Source organism: Vicugna pacos, chromosome 6, assembly GCF_048564905.1.
Source record: "Vicugna pacos chromosome 6, VicPac4, whole genome shotgun sequence".
Taxonomy (NCBI): domain Eukaryota; kingdom Metazoa; phylum Chordata; class Mammalia; order Artiodactyla; family Camelidae; genus Vicugna; species Vicugna pacos.
In genome coordinates, this window is record NC_132992.1 from 5,257,502 (window position 1) to 5,284,657 (window position 27,156).

At 46.5% G+C, this 27,156-nt stretch overlaps 1 protein-coding gene across 2 annotated transcripts in view; it reads left to right on the forward strand.

The window, feature by feature from the left end:
- The window catches only part of LOC102541641 (death-associated protein kinase 2), a 106,566-nt gene that overhangs the window by 61,093 nt on the left and 18,317 nt on the right, over positions 1-27,156 (forward strand). For both annotated transcript variants that reach the window (XM_072962268.1, XM_072962269.1), the window contains exons 4-6: positions 8,704-8,842; positions 21,322-21,451; positions 27,000-27,048. In XM_072962268.1, coding sequence (XP_072818369.1) covers positions 8,704-8,842; positions 21,322-21,451; positions 27,000-27,048 — 318 coding nt within the window. The remainder of the gene's footprint in view (positions 1-8,703; positions 8,843-21,321; positions 21,452-26,999; positions 27,049-27,156) is intronic.

Sequence of the window (27,156 nt, forward strand, 5' to 3'; positions counted from 1 at the left end):
GGCTCGTTATCCCCAGGTTCTGCAGACAAAGACACTGAGAGGCCAGGTCACTTACAAGACCTTACAGCCAGGAAGTGGCAGGGCCAGGACTGGGTTCACCCAGCTCGTGCAGACGGCTGTGAGCATGGGGTGGGCTGGCCTCGTGCTGGGGAAGACTTCACAGTCTGGCGGAGTTTGGTTGGTTGACACCATGACTCCAGGGGTTGGTTGGCCACCTGGTGTCCCTCCTGAACATGCCTCCATGGAATGGGGAGGTGGGGCTCTGGCAGACAGTAGAGTTTGAGTTGGGCTGTGTCGGGTCAAATAGCAAGACCCCTGTGCGTGTCTTCTGGAATGTTCTAAGCCTCATAGCCATGAGGCATTGGCCAGTTAGCAGAGGAGTGGTGGCATTCGCCTCAGCAATCCCTGACTTCGTGACCTGGAGCAGGTCACCTCCCCCTTCTGGGCATCAGCTCTCCTCTGTAAAGCAGGCAGCCATCCTTAACCTGCCTGCAGGTTGGGTGGACCGCCTGACATTTGAGACCACTCTAATTTGAGAACTATGCTCTGGCGTTTGCCAGGATCTAGATTGATGTAGCAGATGGGCATTTGCATACTCTTGCATTTGATTCTTAAATTATCCATCTCAATGTTTAATTGCGTAGGATCACCCGTGCTCGCCCCTCCTCTAACTCCCAGGGTCCTCTGTGTTTCTCCCGGGTTGTCAGTGTACGCATCTGCCTGGCTCAGACAAGCCTGGTGGTTCCCACAGGTGTAGCCAGCTGTGTGGATGGCCCAAGGCGTGGCGTGCCCCAAGGCTAAGGGTCAGCGGATGGCACACTGGCTACCAGCTGAGAGTGACGAGCCCACCTTTGTTGGGAAAGCCAGGCCAGTTCTTTAAAAGTCTATTGTCAAAAAAGCCTTTACAGCAACTAAAAAGAAATTGCATTCATAAGCCTGCCATCCAAATGCAGCTCTTTGTGTTTTCCTGCGATTCCTCTCGGTCTTTGTCTGTTTGTACACAATCATTGCACTTGTACAATTCCCTGCTCTGCTTTCCCCCTGGTTAACTTAATGCCATAGATAGCTTTTCTCCCTTTTGACTGGCTGTATCAGATTTCACTGATTTGCATACCTGATCTCCCTATTAGCGGACATTCGTTTTTTTAGTTTTCAGCTTTCAACCAATACAAATTTCACTGCCATAAAGGAACTTTCTTCCCATAATTTCCCCCTTTCCTTTTGAATTAATTAGTTAAGATAAATCCTCAGAAACGGGGTGAGTAGGCTGACGTTTTCCGGGCTCTCGGTGTCCTCACTTTCATGGGACGGTGCTGGTTAAGCAGTACCGCCTGCGACACAGGAGGGTTCCCATTTGCCTGCAGCCTTGCCAGCCCTGGGAAATTTGTTTTAAAGCAGAGTTCATTATTTATTTCCCTTTGCAGGTAAAGAATGATACATTTTAGGCCTTTTTCATTGGTGTTTCTGTAATTGCTGGGGATACTGTCTGTTTCTCCCTGTTTGTGGAACCCCAGGAGTTGGGATCTGGGATGCTCTTGAGATGCCCCTGTTTCTCCCGGCAAGGTTCATGGTCAGCCACCAGTTGTGTACCCTCTTCTTGTGAGCTGTCACCACCCATACCATCAGTTGTCCCACTGGTGCTCCTGTGTCTTGCTTGAGCTGCTGTGTTTGTGAAGTTCTGCCTGCTCATAGTTTCTCTGTCTCCTCCTTTACTTTCAAGCTGTCTTGTTGTCTCAGGGGGTCTGACTCTGGAGTTCGGGATTGCTAAAACTGTGCCTTTTGTGACCAGGGACTCCAAGGAGGACCTTCCAGAAGAGAAGTGCTTTGGGGGGACTTTTATGTTTGGACTTGATGCCCCTCTGTTGGGCTGCCCAGGACCCTTGGCCTCATGGTCCTCGCTGTGTCCTACTGGGTTAGTGGGTTTGCCCAGTCCTTAAACATGGTGTCAGTGCCCACCAGCTCGGTTGACATTTATAGGTTTTTGTGGCCAGGTCTACTCAGATTTCACTGCCCTGTTTTTGTTGTTGTTGTTGCTGCTGCTGTTGTTTGTTTGTTCTTAGTTTTAAGTAAAAAAGGTCATGTTTGTTTTCAGACCTGAGTGCATTAAATGTTAAAATGAAGACTCCATCTCCTTCTAAATGCCAGTTGGATATGTTCAGGTGGGGAATTAGTATAAAGGAAAAGAACTTAAGGCAATCCAGTAGCCAAGATATTTCCAACTAAAGCTTTGTCTTTCAGAGCATGCTCTGTTTCCTTCTCTTCAGTCTTCAAAGATGTCTTCGTGAAGCAGGTTTCCTTGTTTTTCTTTAATCCAAAAATGCTCCTGGCCGCCAAGACTCCTGAAAGTGGCTCTGCCCTGTCGTCTGGTGCAGGCTTCCTCCTGCTTCCTGCTGAAGTGCCAGCTCCCAGGGGACATCCCCAGCCCTGATTTAAGTCTCCTTCAGCTGTCATTACCAGAGCCGTGACCCAGCCCCTGCAGCAGGGTACACGGAAGGCAGGGTTGGCAAGGATTTAGTGGTCCATGTAAACTGACTTCTGTACGGTGTAAAGAATATTTTCAAATTCTCAATAGATTAATTCATGTCACATGTAGGGTTGGCTCTGAAAAATGTAGGTCTGCCTTGGGAGGCGCGGGCAGGCCTCCCGTCCCAGGCCTCTGACCGCTCTGGGGCCTCCTTGACTCCAGGCTGGTGAACGCGATCCCAGGGCAGCTGCAGACCAGTGCGCAGTCTGGCAGAGCGCGCCAAGGCGGCGGCAGTGCTTCCCAGCCCCGAACGGACTCCGGCTTCCTGGGCCCCAGCAGCTCTGGCAGCATCCTTCCCAAATAGCAGCCTGCACTCACTCAAAATGGCCACTCGTTTTCAAAAGAGTTCTGAAAAACGTTTCTAGCAGGCAGACCAACCTACAGGGAGGAAGGCGGCAAAGGTCCGATGAGCAGGGAGGGGGCTGATGCTGGGGATGTGGAAGGAGAGCGGGGACCAGGCTGTTAGGCTTCGCTTTTCCTCTTCAAGCGAAGGAGTTTGGGATATGAGCAGACAGAAGCTTTGGAGGAGCGGGGATGACTCCAGAACAGAGGTCTTGGGGTGAGAAGCCTTTGGGAGAAACTGCATTTGGGTCGAGGGTGGGGTGGGGGGAAGACACAAAACCCAGACTACTTGATGGTCTTGAGAGGAGCTGCCTGAGAACTGATGTGAGTGTCCCCGGCCTGGGTGTCCAGGGCTGGACAGTTACCCTGGCAGGCTCGTCAGCCTCACACCTTTCCAGGTCTCTAGGAGGCGATTCTAAGGGCCACCATGGCTGTGCCCCTCTTCATCCAAAGGAGACCATGTCTCATTCAGTCTCCTGCCCAGATCACACCTTCAAATGGAACAGCTGATTTCTATCCCCGAAAGTCCTCCCCAGCCTGGGCCTTTACATCAGTAACGTTGGGTGACAGGACACATCCACATTATCACAACATTCGTTTACATGTATGCAGCGTTCTGTTTAAGGTGGGAAGGGCAGGGTAGGCCTGAGGTCAGAGCCTCACGTGACCCAGCAAGACTCGAAGTATAAAAACAAGGGCTGGGGTGGGTCCTGTGTGCTCCAGGGGACACACTGGATTTGAAAATTTGCAAAGGGCTCCCGACAGATCTCTTGCAAGTGCCAAGGCTTCACTCTGTATGATGTAGAATATTCTGTGCCAAGTTGATATTTTAAATATCTTGTTTCTTCTCTGTTCTTTTATTGGCCCACCATCTCTGGAATGTCTTTCTTGCACAGGTGCTGTGAAAGCAAAGGTAATCTAGCTGGGGAGAGAGCCAGACAGACGGTGACAGCCCAGCCTGTGAGGGCATGGATGTGGCTAGACAGGGATGTCAGAAGAGAGCCCAGGGCTTGAGGTGGCTTTGAGTTTTCCTTTTTGCATCAGCAAGTCAAGCCTTATAATGTGGGGAGAGTGTGGTGAGAGGAACTCATGGTGGAATGGGGCTGAGAAGGTCTGGATCTACATGTTGTTTCTGCCACTTACCAGCTGTGTGACCTTGGACAAGTCACTGCTCTCTTGCAGCCTCAGTTTGGAAAACCAGGACAGAAGTTCCATCTACCCCTCAGGGTGGATGTGGGTCTCAAGTGAGAGGATGTCTGGGTTAGCACATTGCACAGGTGACAAACTCTAAATCAAAGCAAAAATCAAGCCATCTTCTACCACTGCCACCCCTGACAAGAATAGGGTGCATGGCATTGGACCAAGGTCTGGCACTTGGACGTGGTCTTGACCATGTGCTCTCTTGCCAGGAGACCTTGCATGACCAATTCTCTCTTGTGTCTTTGGTTTCCTCATCTGTTAGGGAAGAACTTCCATGTACTGATGGTTTGTGTGCAGGGATGACTGGGTAGAGTGAGGAGTCTGCTCCCCTAGATGTTTACTATTAATTCCTTATTATGGAGGATTTCCATATATAAAACGTGTATAAAAGTGAAGAGAATGATGTAAGAATCCTCATAGGCCCCTCACCCAGCTTCATGTCATCAACATTTCACCATTTTGTTTTATATCACACTCCTACTCCCCCCTCCACTTAGACTGTTTGTTTGTTGCAATACTTTAAAGCAAATCTCTACCCAAGCAATCGAAATAAAAGCAAGAATAAACAAATGGGACCTAATGAAACTTACAAGCTTCTGCACAGCAAAGGAAACCATAAGTAAAACAAAACGACAACCTACGGAATGGGGAAAAATTTTTGCAAATGAAACTGACAAAGGCTTGATCTATATATAAGCAGCTCATACAACTTAATGAGAAAAAACAAACAACACAATCCAAAAATGGGCAGAAGACCTAAACAAGCAATTCTCCAAAGAAGACACACAAATGATCAATAGGCACATGAAGAAATGCTCAATATCACTAATTATCAGAGAAATGCAAATCAAAACTACAAGGAGGTATCACCTCACACCAGTCAGAATGGCCATCATTCAAAAGTCAACAAATGACAAATGCTGGAGAGGCTGTGGAGAAAAGGGAACCCTCCTACACTATTGGTGGGATTGCAGTTTGGTGCAGCCACTGTGGAAAACAGTATGGAGATTCCTCAAAAGACTAGGAATAGACTTACCATATGACCCAGGAATCCTGCTCCTGGGCATATATCCAGATGGAACCCTACTTCAGGATGACACCTGCACCCCAATTTTCATAGTAGCACTATTTACAACAGCCAAGACATGGAAACAGCCTAAATGTCCATCAATAGGTGACTGGATAAAGAAGATGTGGTATATTTATACAATGGAATACTACTCAGCCATAAAAACCGACAACATAACGCCATTTGCAGCAACATGGATGCTCCTGGAGAATGTCATTGTAAGTGAAGTAAGCCAGAAAGAGAAAGAAAAATACCATATGAGATCACTCATATGTGGAATCAAAAAAAAAAACCAGAAACAAATCATAAATACAAAACAGAAATAGACTCATAGACATAGAATACAAACTTGTGGTTGCCAAGGGGGTGGAGGGTGGGAAGGGAGAGACTGGGATTTCAAAATTGTAGAATAGGTAAACAAGATTATACTGTAAAGCACAGGGAAATATACACAAGATCTTGTGGTAGCTCACAGAGAAAAAAATGTGACAATGAATGTATGTATGTTCATGTATAACTGAAAAATTGTGCTGAACACTGGAATTTGACACAACATTGTAAAATGATTATAAATCAATAAAAAATGTTTAAAAAAAAGCAAATCTCAGACATCATGTCACTTCATGTTTAAACACTTTAGTATGCGTCTCTCACTGGTGACGGTTCTTTAAATATGGCCACCGTGTATTTATCACACCTGACAGATTATCCTGCCAGGATACCTGGACCACCGGGGCTATCTACATGGGTCATAGTGATATTCCTGATGGACCCAAAGATGCCTTTTTACGGTTATTTTATTTGAATTAGCATCGGAATGAGGGCCCAGGCTGCATCTGGTTCTTTTGTCTCTGGTGTCTATTCTATAGCAGCTCTCCTTCCTTTTTTTTTTTTTTTTTTTTGATGTCATTGATTTGCTGGGAGAACTAGGTCATTTGTCCTGTTGATTGTCTCACAGTCTGGATTTGGCTTCTTCTTTCCTCATGGTGTTATTTAACTCGTTCCTCCATGTCCTGTATTTCCTGGAAACTAGACCTAAACAAGATACCCTTCATATGGTATCACTTACATGTGGAATCTTAAAAAATGATGCAGATGAACTTATTTACAAAACAGAAATAGACTCACAGACATAGAACACAAACTTACGGTTACCGAAGGGGAAAGCAGCCGGGCAGATCAGTTAGGAGTTTGGGTTTAACAGAAATGCACTACTATATATAAAAGAGATAAACAACTAGAACCTACTGCATAGCACAGGGAGCTATATTCAATATGTTGTAACAACCTATAATGGAAAAGAATCTGAAAAAATATGTATTCTTTTTCAGAATACATACACATGTATACGTATATATACAAAACTGAATCACTTTACTATATACCTGAAACATAAATCAACTATACTTACAAAAATTGTTTTAAAAAAGATACCCTTACTATTGGTGATGTTTAGTAGAAATATAATACAAACCACATATGCAATTTTAGAGTTTTTAGTACCCACATTGAATAAGAAATGAAAAGAACTAGGTGCATTAATTTTAATGACATCTTCTACTTAACCCAATATGTACAAATTATTATCATTTTAACGTGTGATCAGTATAAAACTCGTTAATGAGATAGTTTACATTCTCTTCCTCATACTGTATCTTCAAAAGCCAGTGAGGGTATCTTACACTTACAGCACATCTCAGTTCATTTGCAATGCAATGGTTAGAGTGCAATCCTGCCAAAATATAAAGTTGTGTTTAGAGGAAAATATTTCACAACATTTCAGTTTTTGAATTAAATTGAGATAAAGTTTAAAATGCAGTTCCTCAGCTGCCCTGGCCATATTTCAAATGCTCAGTGGCCACCTGTGACTAGCGGCCGCTGTGTTGGACAGCGTCTGCGGAGAACACTTCCATCACTGCAGGAGGTTCTGCATGATAGCACTGAACAAGAGGCTTAAGCAGACTGAGGTTCAGTTTTTTTTATGTTGTGATACTTTGTAGCTGTTGCTGTGTGTGCTTCCTGTTGTATCACACCATGTCCGGTTGTTCTGTTTTTCATGATGCTAAGGTTGATTAGTGGGTCCGTGTATGCTTTGGGACATTTGTAAAAAAAGGAGGAAAGAAAATTTTGAGGCTCTTTATTTAGGATGGAGTAGGTGACAGGGAGTGAATGATTCCCCAAACTGGGACAGAACCATTCTGGCCTTACGAAAATCATCTGAGGATGCTCTGTGATTGGGAGTCATTCGGCCTGGGCTTGAATTCTAATAGTATCACTTACTAGCTGCTTGACCTTGAGCAAGAGGCTTAACCTCTCTGAGCCTCTGCCTCTTTAACCGTGAAGGAGGAAAATAATGGTACTCAGCCCATAGGGTATTGTGATGATTAAATGAGATAATGTGCCTAAAGTACACATTATGCACAAAGTCAGGATTCAGTGAATATTAATTACCATTGTTTTGTTGCTGTTATTATTAAAAATACAGATTCTGAGGTCTTACTGCTGGAGAATCTAATTTGGTAGGATCTGTGGTGACACCTGGAAATCTGCATTTTGAACAAGTTCTCAGGGGGAAGGTATAGCTCAGTGGTAGAGTGCATGCTTAGCAGGCATGAGGTCCTGGGTTCAACCCCAGTACCTGTATTTAAAAAAATTAAAAATAAATAAGTTTTCCAGGTGATCTTGAGTTCTTGGACCCTCTGGCCCAGATGCCTTCCTGACATCTTTCCCTGGGGTGACCCTGGGCTCTGTCCCAGGTCCAGAGAAGCACCTGCTGGCTGGATACCCTAGCATCGGTCAGAGGCCAGACAAACCCGGTAGGGTTGTCAGATACAGCAAATAAACAAATCTCCCATTTTATCTGGCAACCCTAAATCCTTAATTCAGATAAAACTTTACAGGGGAGATTCTTTTCGCTCTTTGGGTCTCTTTATTCCTGTCACTTCAACCATCAGGTACTAGAATGTGGAGTGTGAGGGAAAAATCAGTGTTTTAGAGTTTTTAGCCATGACGGTAATTAATGAGTCTTGATGTTTAAGTGAGGGACATGCCTACGTTCTCTTGAGCCTTAAAAGAGGCCATCTTTTATAAAATCATAGAAAGGGGCTTTGGGGGCCATCTGGAGCAGTTTGCTCCTTTTGCAGGTGAGGAAACTGAGGCCTGCTTGGAGGGAGCGGGGGAGTGAGTTGTCCAAGGCCCGTGGCAGGGCTGGACTGCAACCTAGGTGTCCAGTTTCTGGCCTGGCATATGTCCCTCTCTGTCATCCCACAGCACTCATTTCTGTCCTCTGGCACCTCAGTCGTTCGGGGGAAGTGGTAGCACCCAGGGTAACCAGAGCAGAGGTGAGCAGAGGCCTTCTGGTAACACCCTAAGGGTGGTTCCTGCCCTTGTGATCCAGCGGGAAGAACACAGCAAACAAGCAAAGTCAGTCCCTCTGCTGGCTGGACAGAGCCCCAGAGATGGGTGGGCGAGGGGATTCTGCCATACAGGGTGCCTGGGGACGGGGTCAGAGCTGCACGTGACGCACCGGGCTGACTGGGCCTGGGCCCTCCCTGCTGGTGTCTTGCAGAGTGTCTGGAGGAGAGCTCTTCGATTTCCTGGCCCAGAAGGAGTCACTGAGTGAGGAGGAGGCCACTCGCTTCATTAAGCAGATCCTGGACGGGGTGAACTACCTTCATGCCAAGAAAATTGCTCACTTTGATCTCAAGGTCAGTGAGGGGGAGAGGGGGAAAGGGTCAGTCTAGGAAGAATGGGCCCAGTCTCTCCCACGGTCACGGCCAGGAGAGGTCGGCGCCCACTTGGCCTTCCTCCCTCGTCTTACAGTTGAAAACTCTCAGCTCCTGGGAAAGAAATGATGCCACTGGAAGTGTCCCCCTCCTCAATTTCAGTTCACATATCAGGTTTTCTTCTTAGAGGGACTGACTGCAAGAAGCGTCTGACTCAGACCACAGACACCTTATCTCTTTCAGAGAGCAGATGGGGTGTAATTTTTTAAAAAGTTGACCAATGACGGAAACTTGAAACCAAACCCATTTCACAAGACTGAACTTTTCAGTAACCAAGAGCTAACTCCTGGGTGGGCAGAGCAGACGAATACTGCTGAGGGCGGCTGGCTCCCTGGGCCCAGCCCAGCGTCCAGCATCCCTTGACCAGAGGTTGTAAATCTGAGAGCTCGGTGACCACTGGCTGTGCTCCCAACCCTGCCCCACACTGTGGCCATGAAACTGCTTCCCAGGGCCAGTGATCTTTTGTGGTGACTGGTATTCAGGGTCGAGAAAGTTCACTGTGACCACACAGGACTTCACAGATCACAAGTGTGGTCAAAGTAGAAAGGTCAGTTCCTGTCCTCACTGAGCTCACTTGCGTGGGCTGTTGAGCCTTTGCACACACCCAAGGCATGAAGGTCCTCCCACCTGTGGTCAGAGGGACCTGTTTACTGGGGAGGAGACCCACTCATTTTTCTATCCAGAAATTCCTGTTGTGTTTCAAGCATGGTGCTGGATGCCTGGGTGTTGCTACAGGTGCAGAATCAACTGAGGCGCTGTGGGAACTTAGTTCCTCTTTTCTGGGAACTCCTACAGGAGACAGAAAAGAACGATCAACAACTCTAAGTGCTATGATAGACTGCAAGTACGTGGGAGCTGGGAGACTTAAAGGAGAAGGCATCTATGTCAGACGGGGTATTCGAGAGGGCTTCCTGGAAGAGGTGGTATTTGAGTTGAGTTCTGAAGGACTGCCAGGGGTTATCCAAGGGAAAGGACCTTCTAAGGAAGAGAAGCCGGCAGGTGCACGGTCCTGAAATAGCACAATGCATTCAGGGAAGTACAGGCAAAACGTGAATGTGTGGAACAGCAGGAGGGGAGCAGGAGGAAGACACAGGGTGTGGGAGTTTAGGCAAGGAGCTTGAACTTTACCCTGAGGGATACTGGAGCCAGATGAGCAGGGAGGTGAGGCTGGCAGATGTGTGATTCAGAAGGATGGGTAGACTGGGGCAGTAATCTGGGTGGGACGTGGTAAGTGCCAACCTAATTTGAGGAGGGGATCGATTCAAGACCTTTCACAGATGTTGATCTGAGGATTGATTAGGCACCTGATTAGATGTGGGAGATGAGGGGAAGGGGAAAGTCCAGGATGACACCCAAGCTCTGGCTTGTGAGACTGGCCCAGAGAGGGTCTGGTGTGCCCGTGGTCTCAGGGCTACACCAGTGCGGGGGCTCACATCCTGCATGTAGATCCCATCCCAGCTCTTACTCTGCCATGCAGGGTGACCTGCTGTGAATGTCCCCTCCTTAGGCCAGTTGTCACAGTATTTTGAATTCCTCCAATAGAAGACGTCTTGCAGAGTCTCACTCGGGTGTCACGGGGTAAAAGTTGGGGTCTCCAAGGAGGCTGTGGCCTGGGCAGACCTTTGGACCGCAGGGTGGTAATACACCAAGCAGGGAATGGGCTACCTGGATTGCTCCTGTGTCTCCTTCCTGGTAATGCTATGGACAGTTAGCTTCTTTCCTGTATCTTTGCTGGTCCAGGATGCCAGCCTCAGACTGGGCTCCTTTGTCTTTTCTCTCATGGAGCTGGTGGAGGCAGCAGTGTGGAGTCCCCCAGGCCCTGATGACTACAGTTCGTGCTTCTGTGGCAGCAGGCTGCGGCGGGGGGGTGCCGGCTCCAAGTGAGCCAGCTCGGGGTTAGACCCTCACTCTACCGTATACCAGGAAGCAGCTGAACCTCAGTTTTTCAGCTTCAGTAATGATAATAATACTTGTCTGAGTTGTGAGAATGAGAGAGAAGCAGCGTGAAGTGCTGGGTACCGCATAAGTGCTATGTGCTGGCAGCCGGTAGTGTCATTTCCCCTCCCAGAGAAAAGGGGAACACAGCTCCTCTTAGGGGAGAGGAGGAGGAGGAAGAGAAAACACAACTCTTGTTGCACGGTGTTTTGGGCCCGGTGGACGAGGAAAACAAAGGCTGCTAGTGCACAGTTCTAAGTTGCCCAGCAGAGAGCTGAGATGGGTTGCTATGTGGGCTGCTGGTGGGGGATCTTGTCTGGCTCCTGGGCTCAGTCTGGATATTTCCACAACCAGGAGACAGTCTGGGTTTCCCCTGGGTGCGTGTAGGGTGGGGACGCAGCTAACCCTCACCCGGCCTCGTATCCTCAGAGTGGTGTGGACTCAGCCTTCCGACTCCCCGACTGATGGGTCTCTTGGCCCAGGCCCAGCTGGGCAAGTTCGGGGAGTGCCGAGTCGCTGGAGCTCAGAGGGATTACCTCATGATTGGCTAGACACTTCCTGGAGCCAGCGTGTGGGTACGTGTTCCCCCGGCTGGAACTTCCTGCCAGCTGGAGGGGATCAGGCAGAAGGTCCAGCTGGTAGCTTAGAGGGGCCTTCTTAGGTTCCATGTTGTTTCCCACCATATGAAAGTCATTTTATACCGATACGTTTCTCTTTCTGATTTCCCTTCTCCACGAGGGGCCTCCGCTTTCTTCTCCCCTTGTGTTCTGTGACTCCTTGCCAAGTGAGTCAGGCTAGCTTGGCTGCCCCATGAACACAGCCACCACGTTATCTCCACGGCCCTGCTCGTGACCTGTTCCCCACCCTCACCTTCCTGCTGGGAGGAGCAGGTGATGGAGGAGCGTCAGCCCTCTGGCCTGCCTTGGGACCATGACTGACCTCTCCTATGTCAGCCATTGTGCTAGTGATGAGTAGTGAGGCTCTGTCCCTGCCTACGACATGCTCCCAGCCCGGGAGCAGAGAGCAGATGAGCGGACAAATTAATGTACAGCAAACAGTCTTGGTAAAAACAAATCATAGCATGCTGTTTGCTCAAAAATCTGTGATGGATCCTTGTCACCCATAGGATAAATGAACCCATTCTCAGCATGGTGTTCAGCTCTTTTCCTACACTGCCTGAGCCCCGAATCTGGCCTCATCCACCTTTCCTCTCTGCCAAACACTAGCCCCACACAACAAGACGAAAGATACGTGTCCTGGCCCTTCTCCTCCTCTGTTCATGCCGTTCGCATCCAAGAAGCTACTAGTCTTCCTTTTCTTTGCCCATGGGCTTCCTGTTCATCCTCCAGGCCCAGCAGAAATGCCATTTCCTTGGGAAGCCCTTCCCATGCCTGCCACCTTTCAAAGCATAGCTGAAAACGAATCTGCTCCTCGCTTCTCTTGCCCTTTGTGCAGACTTCTGCTGAGAGCATTTATCACCGTGCATTACTTTCTGCCCTTGTATCTAGCCAGTGCCTGACACCTGAGTTACGCAATAGTGAGTGAGTGAATGAATGAATGAATGAATGCATGCCTTAGGAAGACAAATGCACACATGGATGGCAAAGTCCCTTTCATGTCATGTGGAAAAGGCAAAAGAGGTTGCAGGCAGACTTCAATTCAGTTATATGGCATTTATTGAGGGACTGTTGTATCATGGGGTAGACTGACAAACAACAGTGTGACATAGTACCTGCCTTCCAAGGGCCCACCATCTCCTGGGCAATGGCCACAGTGAGACAGGTAGTGAGGCCATCTGAAATAAAAGCTAACCATGACTGTCACCAAGAAACGCTCACTTCCAGGGGACAAGCGCTCTGCCCCAGCAGAATGAATACCATCCCGTGTGTGTCGTAAATTCCCCACAGACAGGCCCACTGGTGCGGGGAGGTGGGGTGGTACAGGCAGATGCTGTTGCTCCGTATTTCCATAAATGGGAGTGACATGGGGGCTGACGGCCCCTCAGTGCTGGGCTGCACCCCGTGTGCCTTCTGCCAGGCCTTCTGGAGGACGGATACCAGGAAATGGGGCTCAGCACCACCCAGGAACCTCACCCATGTATGTGACCTCAACACAAATAAAGGCTTTGTGGTTTTGTGTTTATTTTGGATTTGGGAGTTTCCCCTCTGAGTATGGGTGTGTCTCCCCCACTGTTCCCCAAATCCAACTTGAGATGTCAGAAAAGGAAGGTAGTCCTCAGGTCTGCTTGATATTTTAAGCAGAAGGAATATACTGTGAGAACTGAATGAAATTGTATGCGAGCCAGGAAGCCAGAACTGTGATGGGGTTTTGGATTTATATAAACAGTGTTAAGAGGAGTGAATTTCTGAGCAGGATACTCCAAAGATCCAAATTCCTCTATGCCCTGATCATCGTTTGAGCTGTTCTTATGGTCATGATGTGATGGGGTCTGCTCATCAAGCTTTCATAAGGATGATACTAATGACACTTTAAATGTCCGTGGTATTTTCTAGAATACAACGTGCTTACACATCTGTCCTTTCATTTGATCCTCACGGCCACCCACTGAGGTATAAGATACTGTCACTTTTTTTTACACATAAGGCAATTGAGATTCAGAGTGGTTAAGTAACTTGTCCAAGACCACGCAGGTATTAAATGACAGGGGTGGCACTTGAACTTAGCCAGTGAGGAGACACTAAGCAAAACTGAGTGTCACCAGCTTTTATTTCACCAGAGTCTAACAGTGCAGGTTTCCTACCTCCTTGGGTCATGCCTTTTATACACAGTTAATCCAAAGGTCTGTACTGTGCCGTAAATTTATCCTTTGTAGTTAATTTCCCATCTGGGCACATTTTTTTTCTTTCTACTAAGTTATTTCTCATACTTAAAAAGTTAATTTGTGTTCTATTAAGTACTATAAAATGTGCATGCGTTCGAAAGCAGAACTTATGAGAGTGAGCTGATTTCTGTTCTAAAACCTTGGAGCATGAAATAGAAGTGAGACTTGACAGATCTGACTGTCAGGATAGGTTAGAGTGAGATTATAAAGGTTCAAGGCAGACTGAGAAGTTTGTACAGGCAGTCACAGCCATGGAAGACTTTTTCCCCTAAAAATTTCTTACGAAAACATTTCAAAACATTTAAAGAAATTGGAACAAGAAAACAATGGACACCATTATATCCTCCCTCTAGATTCAACATTTGGCCATGTTTGCTTTACCTCCTTCTCTCTTTAAAAAAGAAAAAAAATTACATTTATGTAGATAGCATTTTATATATCTATATACACACATATATGTATATATAAATACACAGGTATATATGTATAAATATATGTGATTTTTAATTAAAAATATATTTAAAATAAAAAATATTTTTAAGTAAAAATATATTTAAATAAAAATTTAAAAATAAATATTAAAATATACGTAATTTTTAAAAATTATAGTGTAATTTGAAAGAAAACTGTAACATCCTGACCCTTCACTCTAAATACTTCAGTATGCATCCCCTAAGAGTAAGGTCAGCCTCCTACCAACCCACAGCACCATTATCACACTTAAGAAAATTGACACTAATTTATGGAAGACCTTTAACTGGTGAAGAAACATTATTCTATTTCTGATTTAGAAAGAAAATTCTCTGGCAGGGACAGAGAATGGATGGGAGAGAGCAGGCCAGTTGGTGGTAATGATTAGAATGCGGGAAAGAATAGATAAACAAGATTATACTGTATAGCACAGGGAAATATATACAAGATCTTGTGGTAGCTCAGCGAAAAAAAAAGTAACGATGAATATATATATTGTTCATGTATAACTGAAAAATTGTGCTCTACACTAGAATTTGACACAACATTGTAAAATGACTATTACTCAATAAAAAAAGTAAAAAAATATTAAAAAAAAGCAGTACATTGCTTATTTGTAATCATATAGAATGCAGTAGATCTATGTAAATTAAACATTAAATTAAGAGAAAAAAAAGAACGTGGGAAAGAGATGAAACGAAGCTTCCTCATAAACATTGCTTAAAGAAAGTTGACGGTCGTTTATGCAATTATGAAAAGAAATAACTCCTAGAAAATACAGAAACATACACAGAAGTTACCCATAGACTTTCTACTGCAAAACAACCATTATTAACATTTGGTGTATTTTCTTTAGCTTTTTATGAACAGGTTGTGTGTGTGTGTGTGTGTGTGTTTTTTAAGGTATTTCTAACTATACTACGTGTGCAATTTTCTCTCCTGCTGTTTTCACTGTACAGTCTAACATGTACTCTGTAGTGATTTACTTTGCTCTTGAGACTTTTATACAAGTTGTTCCTGATTCCCTTACCCTCGCGATGTGTTCTGAGGGTAGATCTTGTTTCCTGTACCTCACACCCAAAGTGTAGCCTGCGCCCCAGCCTCAGCGTGTGCCCCTCGGGCTCTTCATCTCAGCCACATGGGTCAGACTGGGAGCCCGGAGCCCTGGGAGGGTGTGCTACTACTGTTGGGCCACCCTACGGTCACTCGAGGAGAGGTGAAGTGAGGACACACCTCCAAAATGGTTGAGGGAAGAAACAGACTGTGACAAAAATTAAACTCTGGAGAGCCGTTATTAAAAGAGTTGAAATATAGGAGCTTTGAAATGGGGAGCATTAAACCAACCAGCTGATTCTTACAAGATACAGTAGGAGGCCACATGGGAAGTGGAAAGAGGAGAGAATGGTGGTTCGAGCTTGCATTTGAGTCTTGCCTCTGCTGGGTGATGTTGGGGAGGCCGTGGCTCTGACCTATCCTTGCCTTGAAAATGGAGATAGCATTGCCCCCCCCACTTCCTCACACAGGAGTGGAGTGAGGGACCAGGGAGAGATCAGTGTTTCTGCAAGGACCCTACCAACTCTAAGACTCCTTGCTGCCTGTGAATTTTAATGAGCCTCCCTATGAGGCCACATTCTCCCGATTCCTTTTTCTCCAAAAGGATTCAGAAAGGGAGATGGGCATGGAAACAGCCCAAGGGGGAATGGATAAGGTGGTGCTCTCCAGCCAGCAGGCTGGGCAGATTCCGGGGTGGCCAGACACTGTGTGAGGTTGATGTAGGTTGGAGTAAATATCATGATCTGTATTTTACAGACGAACAAACTAAGACAAAAATGCAGTGCCTTCCTCCTCTTTTGCCCTTATTCCCTCTCCCATCACTGTTAGGTGCTCAGAGGCCCCTTGCTACTGCCAGCTGCCCATAGCCCTCCACTCTGGACCCCTGCCCAGGCCTGACCTCCGCTGAAGTAGCATGTGTTTTTAACACCGTCCACAGGGGATTACAGTGGGTAACTAGCTCAGATGGGGCCCCCAAAACACAACTTGGGGTGATGACAGTAGCTGCCTCAGAGAGTGAGCATCAAATAAGATGGGCATGAACACTTTGTAGACTAAGTACTGTAGGTCTTGCTATGCGTGAAACCTCGGACTGGGTGCTTTTGGGAACACAGGAAGAGCAGGAGGAGCAGGCCCTGCCCTCAGCAAGAGTGCACTCTAGCAGGGGAGGCAAGACCAGCGCACAGAGCTCTTAGCAGTGTTCGGTGCTGAGGTGAAGATGGCTGCACGGGTGTGGAGCTGGGAAAAGGAAGGAGGGCTGGGCTGGGTATTCAGAGGTTGCTTCCTGGAGGAGATAGAATTTTGGCTGCGCCTGGAAGGGTAGGTAAGAGTTCAGTAAAACTGAACTGATAAAAACCTTCATTCTGGGAAGGAGAGGCGTGATCAAGGAAACCAGCACAGAGATGATGGTAACAGCTACAGGCCACTTGGTATGTCTTGTTTGAGCCTCTTAGTGACCCTCTTCAGGTAGGTTTTATTGTTATTCCTAATTGGTAAGTGAGAAGCCCGAGGCTGAGAGATGTTAAGTCACTTGCCAGTGTCACACGGCTTGTAAGTGGGAAAACTGGGGTTCTAATCCAGGTTCTAAGGCACTTAGTCATTATCTATGTTGGTTCCCTAAAAGCAGGTTGTGCCAGAGATGTGCATGTGACTGTGTTGGTTCATTCATTCATTTATCCAGGAAACCATTCCTGAGCACCTACCACAGTGCAGCCACTCTTAGGTGCTAGGGATGGAAGAGGGAGGCAAAGCCCCGTCTTCCCTTATGGGGATAGTGGGGAGAGGATGTGTAAGGGAGTGATTTTAATGCAGTTGGTCTCTGACAGAGGCATGTGCATGTAGCATGCAGGCCCTTGGGTGGAAACATCTAACTGTGTGTGTTGGGAGAGAGAGTCACAGAATATGTTCTAGTGGGGAAGTGTCGGAGCTGGGTGGTAAGGGGGGGAAAGGAGCTTGTCAGGAAAGTATTCCAGCAGAGGGAACTGCAGGCTGGGGCGGGGTGAGGAGCTCACCTGGGATGTAGCAGAGGTGGGATGGCCTTGAATACCAGATAAAGGGGTCTCTAGAGGTGGGAATGGGCTACCTGTGGTCCCATCTACAGTGTGCCAGGGGAGGGTTTACTGTAGCACCGTGGAAACCTGCCAGCAGAGGCCCAGCAGCCAGCACCCTTGCTTTCTCAGGTTGCCAAGCACTTCCTGGATAACCCGGGGCTGTGCTTGACATTTCCAGTGAACGTTCCTAGGCAGCTTCCTTGTCCCTGTAGTGCAGACCTGGCTGGGCTGGTGCCCTGCTGAACTGAGCAGCCTCACCCGGTGACGGTGATGGGCAGGCTGTGCGGGCAGCTGGGAAAGGCACTGGGCCGGGAGTCAGCAGACTTGGGCTCTGCTCTTTGCTCGGTGACCTTGGCAGTTTCTTGACCTCTCTGGGCAGCTCTGCAACACGAAGGGACTAAATGGTCTCTGAGGTCCCTTGCAGCCCCAACATTGAGAATCTGGGGGTGAAACTGCGTGTGGGGAGGGAAGCAGAAGATGAGTGGAGGTGGGTGGGTCTGTGAAGGGCATGTTCTTCAGATCCAGCAGGGATTCAATCAAGTTCCCATGACTGTTGTCAGTGCTGCATCTCAGAACGGAGAGAACACACATAGCCACCCTGCTCTGAAATTTCGCTGGGCACTGCTCCTTATGTGGACTATCTCTCTCAATCCTCAGAGCTCTGTGTACCTTGGTAGGTATTCCCATTTTACAGATGGGAAACCAAGGCTCTGAGAGGTCCAGGGCCTTTGCCCAGGTTTCACTGTGAGAGGTAGAGGTGGAATCTGAGCCCAGATCTGTCTGACTATAAGCTCTGGTCTTTGGCACCTTACTGCATAGTTCCCCCCGACGCTGCCTTCGTCCTGCGGGGACTCAGATGTGCTGTACCGGGCCAGGAGGGATCACCCAACCTGGGTCTTGCCTGGAGGATCCACTTCCGGTTGGCACCACAGCAGGCACCTCTGGCCAGGGCCACTGGGCTGCTAAAGGGCATGTTGGCCTCTCCCACAGCTGCCTGCCTGGTGGGCTGAGCTAGGTGGCTTTGTTTTAGCAGGTGGGGGCAGTTTCCCCTCCTAGCAGCTGCTCCATGGGCCCCGGGCTGGGCAGTGGCAGCACCTACAGGAATGCGATCCCTCCTCCAGCTGTGCTTCGGAGGTGACGTCAGGTGTGTGGGTGAAGTAAATAAAGCTGGAGGAGGATGACAGGAGTGAGGGAGCGTGGCTGGGCTCGTACCACCCCGAGAGGGCAGTCCGGGTCGGCAGTCTGTTCTTCCTTCCTGACCTGCAGCCAGGAGACCTGAGCCTGTGCAGGTCCTGCCTTGGGGCCCAGGCGAGTGGGAATTGGCCCAGCCAGCTCGGGAAGTTGTGCCACTTTGCAGTGACAGAGCCTAGAGCTTGAAGGGGCTTTGCATGTCATCCAGGGGACTGAGACCCAGAGAGAGGAAGTAGCCTGCTTAAGCTCACACAGCCGTGGTGGTGGAGCTGAAATTGGAATTTCCCAATACCCAAGGTTTTAAAAAAATTTTTTAACAAGTCTAGAACTCTACACAGATTTTAATACAGTATGAAAATAACTCATGTAGTCACCATTGGAAAAGGTATTCAATGTGATTAAATAATACTTGAGCAAACTGATGTCACCTCCTTTAATACCAAAGCTTTAAACACAATTTTAGTCATTCTAAGGTGAAATTTTCCAGACATGTATCACATATGCATATATGTAATTTCACCTTTTCTTGACGACACAGAGTCACAGTAATAGACAGTTATCAGAAGCTGATGTAACATAGTGCTGTCCTCTAAGCTGGGCTGGCTGTCCCTGCACTAACTAGTCTCAACAGTGAATGCTCTTCATAGATTTTTCTGTCTCCTTCCTTTCAAGCTGTCATTTCTGAACTGCTAATATGCTATGAGCTAGGAAATCTATTCATCAAAATAGAGCTCTTTTCCACCACCCTACACCTTATTTTGATGGGACGAGGGGGAAGCAAAGAAGCTTAGACCAAACCCTTGGGGGAACTATTTCTTTGCTGCCCTCAGACTGCGCCTGGGACCCTCGCTAAGTCCCCATTCCCTCCTGACCCAGCCCTATAGCAGCCCTGCTGGGAGGTGTGCGCTCGGGCGCCCCTAGTGGTGGTGGACGGCGTTCACGGTGCAGAAAGGGAAGGACTGCTGGCTCCCAATTCTTTCAGTTCACAACAGCAAATTTTTATGAAACATGCAAGATGCACGACACCATAGGGGATGCCAGGCACTTTAAAACTGATTCAAATTTTACCACCCAGGAAAGCTGCATCACAATCCGAGAGACAGCCTGCAACTAGGGCCACTCCCTCGTAAACATGGTCAGCGCTGAGGGTGTTAGAGCAGGAAGTCAGGGGCTTTTTCACTGAAAAGTAAGAGGATACAAGGAGGTAGAGATGGAGGATAGGCTCTAAAAGTGTGGAGAAGAGTAGAAAAGGCATTCTAGGCAAGAGGAAGAGCCAGAATAAGGATGGAAGAGAGCCGTCGCTCTGGGCCTGGTTATGCCCACCCTGGGGGAATAGAGGACGGGTGCAGGCAAGTGATGGGCAGTGAGGCTGGAAAGGTAGCCTTGAGATGGAGATTGAGCAGAAGGCTTTCTAGGTAGAGCAGATGATGAGAGCCAAGGTGCAAGCTGGGAAATTCTTCAGTACTTTGAGGAACAGGGACATTCAATTTTCTTAAACATTTATTTGTTTATTTAGCTATCTATTTAAAACCACTTTATTAAAATATACCATATAGCCTACAATTCACCCATTCAAAGCACACAGTTTACAAAATTGTACAACTAACACCACAGTCAATTTTAGAAAATTTTCATCATCCTAAAAAGAAACCCAGTACCCATTAGCAGTCACTCCCCTTTCCCCTAGTGCGAGGCAATGACTCATCTCTTCTCTGTTTCGGCATTTGCCTATTCTGATGTCTTACATCAATGGAATTGTATAATCTGCAGTCTTTGGTGACTGACCTTCTGCTCACCATGATGTTTTCAAGGTCCATCCATGCTGTAGTCAGTATCAGTACGTCATCCCTTTCCATTTTCTTCTTTGCCTTCCTTCCTATGGCTGAATAGCATCCTGCTGTATGGATGTACCACATTTTGTTTATCTGCTCATCAGTTGATGGCCATTTGTGTTGCTTCCGCTTTGGGACTATTCTGAATATGCTGCCATGAACATTTGTGTACCAGTTTTTGTGTGGATGTATGTTTTCAAGGCAGTCCATCGTGAGTTGTGTCTAAGATAGTCCTGGTGGGGACGGGAGGAAAGATGAGTCAGAGGGACCTGCTTACCCACTGTGTGTTGAGTGGTGAGGTGGGAGTGAGAAGGGTAGGCTCAGGGTCCTGTTCTAGCCCCACTGGGATTCTCACTGTCACCCCCATAGACCCTTATTGTTATGTCAGATCTGACAGCTGTTTGCTGGGCTGGAAATAGCCTGGGAGACTGGTGTTTTCCCCGGAAATCAGGTGCTTTTTTTCCTGTGTCCCACTGAGGGCCAAAATTAGTTAAGCAGATAGAGAAGTAGGAGCCACACTGTTAGTCTAGAAGAGGGGAGTGTTGTCAACAGGAAGCTGGCCGGTTCAGGGAAGGAGGTGGTCAGGAAGATGAAGGTCAATAAGCCAAGTGCAAAGCAGGGCTGAGTTGCAGTGCCCCTCCCCCAGCACACACACACACAGAGGCGGTGGTTTTGTTTAAAGGAAACGCTGCAAGTATCTCCCTGGCCCCATTTGACAGATGGGGAAACAGAGGCACTGCATTCAAGGGATCTGCCATTCAGAGACAGAAGCAGGATTAAAGCTGGAGTCTTTGGTTCTGCCGTCAGCAGCAGGGTTGGTAAAACCCAGGCCTTGCCCTCAGCGCTGTGGCTGTTTTTGAGTTCACAGAAGATTGAGGACACAAAAACAAGAAAGGGTTTATGCTGTTTTGGTCTCCTAAAAAAGAACACCCAACCCCACCCCAACCCCAAAGTGAAAACACAAAACAGGGCTTTAATTACCATCTTTTTTTTTATCCCTTTCCCTTCCTTTCTTTTTTTACTCTCCAGCCAGAAAACATTATGTTGTTGGACAAGAATATTCCCATTCCACACATCAAGCTGATTGACTTTGGCCTGGCTCACGAAATAGAAGATGGAGTTGAATTTAAGAACATTTTTGGGACGCCAGAATTTGTTGGTGAGTTTTAAGCCTATTTCTTTCCCAGCTGAGAACCAGGGATCAAAAGGTGGAGAAATCCCAGGAGCAAATTCTGTATCTGGGGCTGTGGCCTCTGGGCTAAGAGATGCTGCCTTGGAGACCCCTTGGGAACCTAATGGGTGGGGAAGGAAATGTCTTGCTGGCCTCTGGGTGCGGGTCCCGGAAGAAAAGGTTGAGTTTGTGGGAATCCAAAGGGTGATGTAATTTTAAATCTTCACAGTCAGCTCATCTAAGAGCAGGAAGTGGGGCCAGCTCTGGGAGGGCCCCACTGACCCCTCCGGCAGGAGAACCTTGCTGTGTACCAGGCATTCTGCCTGGTACTCTATAGGCATTGTCTCAGCCAATCCTCATACAATCTCACAAAGCAGATTTAAAATATTTTCTCCATCAGGTGCCTTGTTTAAGGCGAAACAGCCAGTAGGTGGTAAAGCAGAGATTCAAAATACAGATACATCCAACAGCGTGTGCTCTTTCCATTACATGGGGTTGTCTCTTTAAAAAGACCTTGCCCCCAAGGAGCTTAGGATTTAGTTGTGGAAACATGGGTCAAACCATCAAATCGGAGTGCTGGAAGGATCTTTTCAGAGCATCTGGTCTAGTTTAACAAATGTGGAATTGGAGAGCCAGAGGTTTTTAGTTACGGTCCACCAATGGTTATTCTCCATCTACTGTATAACAGATATTAAGTCCTGGGGACACAAGGATGGTCAGGGGACACACTCAGAATGACACTCAAAGTCACACAGTGAGTTGGTGGCAGAGTCAACTTGAACCTGGGGTACAGATATCTGGTCTCAAACTTTGTCCAAGATAGCAGTTGCTGCTCACCATTCACATATGTTATAAAAATATGTATGTTTATCTAGTTAAGTTCATATGAAGTGTTGAATAATAATGAATGATTCAACTAGAAATTCGGGGAAGTAATGGAAGAGGTGTCACAGGACAGGATGTGGTTAATTGTAAAGCAAGTGATACAGACAGCTCTGAAAGACTGTTCCGACAAGATATCCACTCTTGCAAACTCAATGGAATCAGTCATGGCTTTGAGTGGTGAGGGACAAAGTGCTGGCGGGAGAAGTGTCAGCAGGGCAGGGAGGAGCTAGGATAGAGGAGGTGCACATCCTGAGTTCAGAGGTACCCTAGCACCGATGTCGGGCCAGAATGAGTGCATTTATTGAGAGAAAACTCACTGTCCCCTGTAGATGGAGCAAAGGGTTCACACAGGCTGGCTGTGTGAGTGGCATACTGATGGGTGGGGCCAGACCGTAGAGGGTTTTGCCCAGTGGTATACTGGTAAATGTGTAACAACCAGGTCTCAAAACAAAACATAACCCTAATTTCTAGCATTTGCCAATTTCAAGCTACCATCATGTTGCCCCTGAATTCAGAGTTCGGAGGGGGTGCCTACAGTTGACTCTCAAGGGCCAGTGTGACCCAACTCCAGCCCAGAAATGGTTTTGTTTGCACCTGGCAGATACAGAGTGTGGCTTCTCTAAGATCCTGCCCAAATTATGATGGCTTGCTCTTCCCAAGACCCTTGAAAACAGGTTATAACCATTTTTCCCATTTCCCATCAATCTTTGAAATTTTAACCTAAGACCAGGGTGAAAAGTTAGTGTCAGCTTCCAAGAGTGTGGTCGACCAGGTCTTGCAAAACTGGACTCTTGAGAGAAATGTTCTTTTAAATGTAATTCTGAACTCATAGGAAATAAGATAAATCTTTAAGCATCAACCTGTTCGCAAAAGCAAGTGAAATGAACTTAGGGCTGGAGCTATGAGCAGCAAGGGTATTCAGTAGGAGGACCTCCCCTAAAGGCAAGTGCACGTATCAGCATTTTACTCAGAGACTAGCAAGGTTTAGATGCTGAAGGACATAGGATACTGAAATTATCAGATGTTGATTATAAAATAAGTGGAATGTATATAGAAATAAAAGGTAGACTCACAAGAATGAAAAAGCAACAAGAGACTCAAAATGACAAGGCAAATTTTTATGTATGTGTTTTTTTGCGGGAGGATAATTACGTTTGTTTGTTTATTTTAATGGAGGTACTGGGGATTGAACCTATGACCTCATGCCTGCTAGGCATGTGCTCTGTCACTGAGCTACACCCTTCCTCGACAAGGCAAATTTTCGAAAGAGCCAGATAGAACTTTAAGAAGTTCAGTATGTACTCCTTGAATTTAAAACTCAATGGCTGGGCCAAATAGCAGCTTATATATGGCTGAGGAGGTAATTCAAGAATTGAAAGACTGAGCTGGAAAAAATTAGAATACCTCTGAGTGGAAAAGACACAGAAATATTACAGAGAGAAAAAGTGAAATAAAGTTAAAAAAAGAAGCCTAATGTAGGTCTATCTGGAATCCTGGAGGAAGGAGGAGACAATAGAGGAGTAACATCTGAAGAGATTGGATGAGAATTTTTGTTCCTCATGTAAAAACATGCATCCCCAGATGTTGCAGAAAAACGTGTTACAGCTCAGCATTACTGCTCAGTTGTGACAGCAACCTGGATCTGGGCAAGAGACCAAGCAGCACTCAGAGAGTTGGAGAACTCACGTTTATTACACCAGCAGGCCCAGAGGAGTTAACACTTCAAGCTCTGGAACCTGTCCACAGCTTTACACAGGCCTTTTATAAGCTACCAGTTTTACACTTTGCAACATCATATGCAAATAAAGTATAACAGAAGTTGACCAACTAGGAACAAGCTTTGTAGAAATAGGCCAATCAGGAGTGAGCTCCTGGCAAATGAAGTACTACAAATGGACCAATCAGAAGTTAGGGAAGTGGACCAATCAGAAGTGAGACTAATAACCAATCAGGAGTGAGAGTAATAACCAATCAGGAGTGAAGGAAATAACCAATCAGAAGTGAGTTCAGGGAACCAATAGAATTCTAGGTGTAAGTTAGCCTCTTTAGAGACAAAAAGTGAGCTAGAGGCTCTTTGCGAACCGGACGGTTCTTGGAGGAGAGCAGTGGCCCTGCCTAAGGGTTCTGCTGGTCTTTTTATGGGGCTTCCTGCCTCACAGATACAGAAAGAACAATGCAGAAGAGAAAATGCATACCTAGATAGATTATAGTTAAACTTTAGGGCACCAGAGACAAAGAGAAGATCTTAAAAAGCAGCCAGAGAGAAGACAGATAATCTACAAAAAATAAAAAATAAACAAACAAAAACAATAGTTGAACAGACAGCGTACTTCTCACAACAACAGTGGGAGCCAGTGTCCAATAGAAGATTATCTCCAAAAAGCCGAGGGAAAATTTAAAAACCCTTAATTGTGTACCAAGGAAAAATATATTTCAAGAATGAGAGTAAAAATTTCAGGAAAAACAAAGCAAAAACCAAAAACCCCAAAGAACAGAGAACAACAACGAAAAAGACAAAATAATACAAAACAACTAACCTCCAGCAGACCTTCATTAATGGAACTTCTAAAAGAGATACTTCTTTTTGGGGGCAGGGGGTAATTAGGTTTATTTTTTTTTTAAGTGGAGGTACTGGGGGTTGAATGAGGACCTTGTGCATGCTAAGCACGTACTCTACCACTGAGCTATACCCTCCTCCAAAAGATGTACTTCTGAATTAAGGAAAATGACCTCTGAAGGGAGGTCTCAATGCAAGAAGTAATAGGAGGAAAGAAATCAGTAAATATTAGGCAAATATAAATTACTTTCTTTCCAAAATAATGATGATGATGATGAAGTTTTAATTGTGAGTTTAAAAAAATGACAGCTAGAAACTGAAGGAAATAATGTTAAATAGAACAGAGTGCTTGAAATTAGTGTTCTAAGGTTCTTGGATTGTTAGAAGTGGGTCAAAATTTTGATTTATGGTTTGATATCCTTAGTAAAGTCTCAAGGATAGCTGTTACAAAAATAGAAGTTGGAGAAAAAACGATAATAAAAAATTAACAAAAATACTATTTTAAAAGAAGACAAAAGATGAAAAGCACAGAAAACTGGGCAAACAAAAGCACAGAGAGGACGGAAGTTAAGTGTAGATGTATATCAATCAGATGAGCCCTGGAAACTTAGTTGTGCTTCTCAAACCCTCAAGGGTGAAAGACTTGACAAAAAGTCTATCCTGGAATGCTTCTTCAGTAAGATACAATAAAAATAAATTCCTAGAAAAATGATCACAGTTTGAGTGTCATGACAATGTCAAATCGTTTTCCAAGTCTCTAAATGCCTGCTCTCAATTTCTGTACGTATCTTGTCTGGACCAGTGCCAGTCTGCAGATTTTTTGCCTGTGGACAGCACTTACTGTTCTAGAGAAAGTCTTTCATGTGTGTCTCAGGACACAGGTAGAAAAAAGTTCAGAGCAATGTTTTTCCAATAATAAAAGAAGCAGAAAACGTCCAAATGATCGCTGAGAGGAGAACGATTAGAAGATGATCTGTATTTACACAGTGGACTATTACATAGCCATGAAGATGAAAGACCATGGCTGAACATTCAATGAATGCTAGAAGCATAATGTCGAGGGGGCTGGGAAATCAGGTGACAGTAGATCACATGCAGTATGACATCATTTTTAGGAAGCAAAGCCAGGAGAGTGGTTACCTCTGCCTGGAAGTAAGGAGAGGTGGGAGGGTGGGATGGTGGGAACATCCTACAGATGTGGTGGTTTTGATATTGTTCTCCGTGAACAAACTTAGCCTTTCCTGCTCTCCATCTCTGTGATTAAACAGACTCAATCCCTCTCCTGTCTCTAGTTACTGCCTTCTCTCTCTTCTGCATTTCATCACCAAGCTTTTTTAGAGTCATCTACACCCTTATCTCCACGTCCCATGGTCGATCCTCTCTGGGCACTGCAATGAGTGGGAAATTCAACACTCGCTTTCCAGTGCTTGTCGGCTTAATCTCTGGGCAGCATTTTGTCCTCTCCTCTCCCCGGTAGAGTCTTCTTTCCTCAACTCTGCACCTTCTCCTGGTCAGGGCAGCTTTCGCATGGCTCGTGTTTCCACCTGTGCAGTGACATGTGATGGCTCTGGCCCACCCCACCCCCGACACCCAGCTTTCCTGGACATCTTCCTTTGGCTGCCCCTCGAGCATCACAGGCTCATCACAGGCTCATCCCCTCTGCTGCCACCAGAATGCTCTCCTGCCCCTTGGGTGGGCGGTGCCCTCTTTCAGACAGACTCAGAGGAAAGTGGATTCCCTCTCTGCCTTCTTTTCCCCTCCATCCCCTTCCAGCAGAGAGTTCCATAGCAGGCTTTGCCACTCTCCCCGGTGCCCCTTCCAGCATCTTCCTCTCTTCACCCTCCTCTTCCTTTTCGAGGTGTCCCTGTTTGCATTCTCTCTTCTACACTCTCCAGCCTCTTTGTGAAAGAAGGTTTTCTGCCAGGGTAACAGGCAACTTCCTTCCTCAAAATCCTTAGGCCCAGATTATCTCCATCCGCCTCCCAGATTTTCCTTAGTGAGGATTCAGGATGGAGACATTTGGCACCAAATTCCCTATAATCATCTCTTCTCATTTTCATACTCCTGCTGAATCTTCAATATGGCTTCTTTCAGCTCCAGAAATTGTGAACTATGAGCCCCTGGGACTGGAGGCTGACATGTGGTAAGTTGTACAGGCCAGCCAGGTGGCCCAGAGCCTGGCTCCATCCGACGTCTCCCTTGACCATGAAAACCTCTTTCTCCACACTCACCTTCCAGAGCCTCTGGCTCC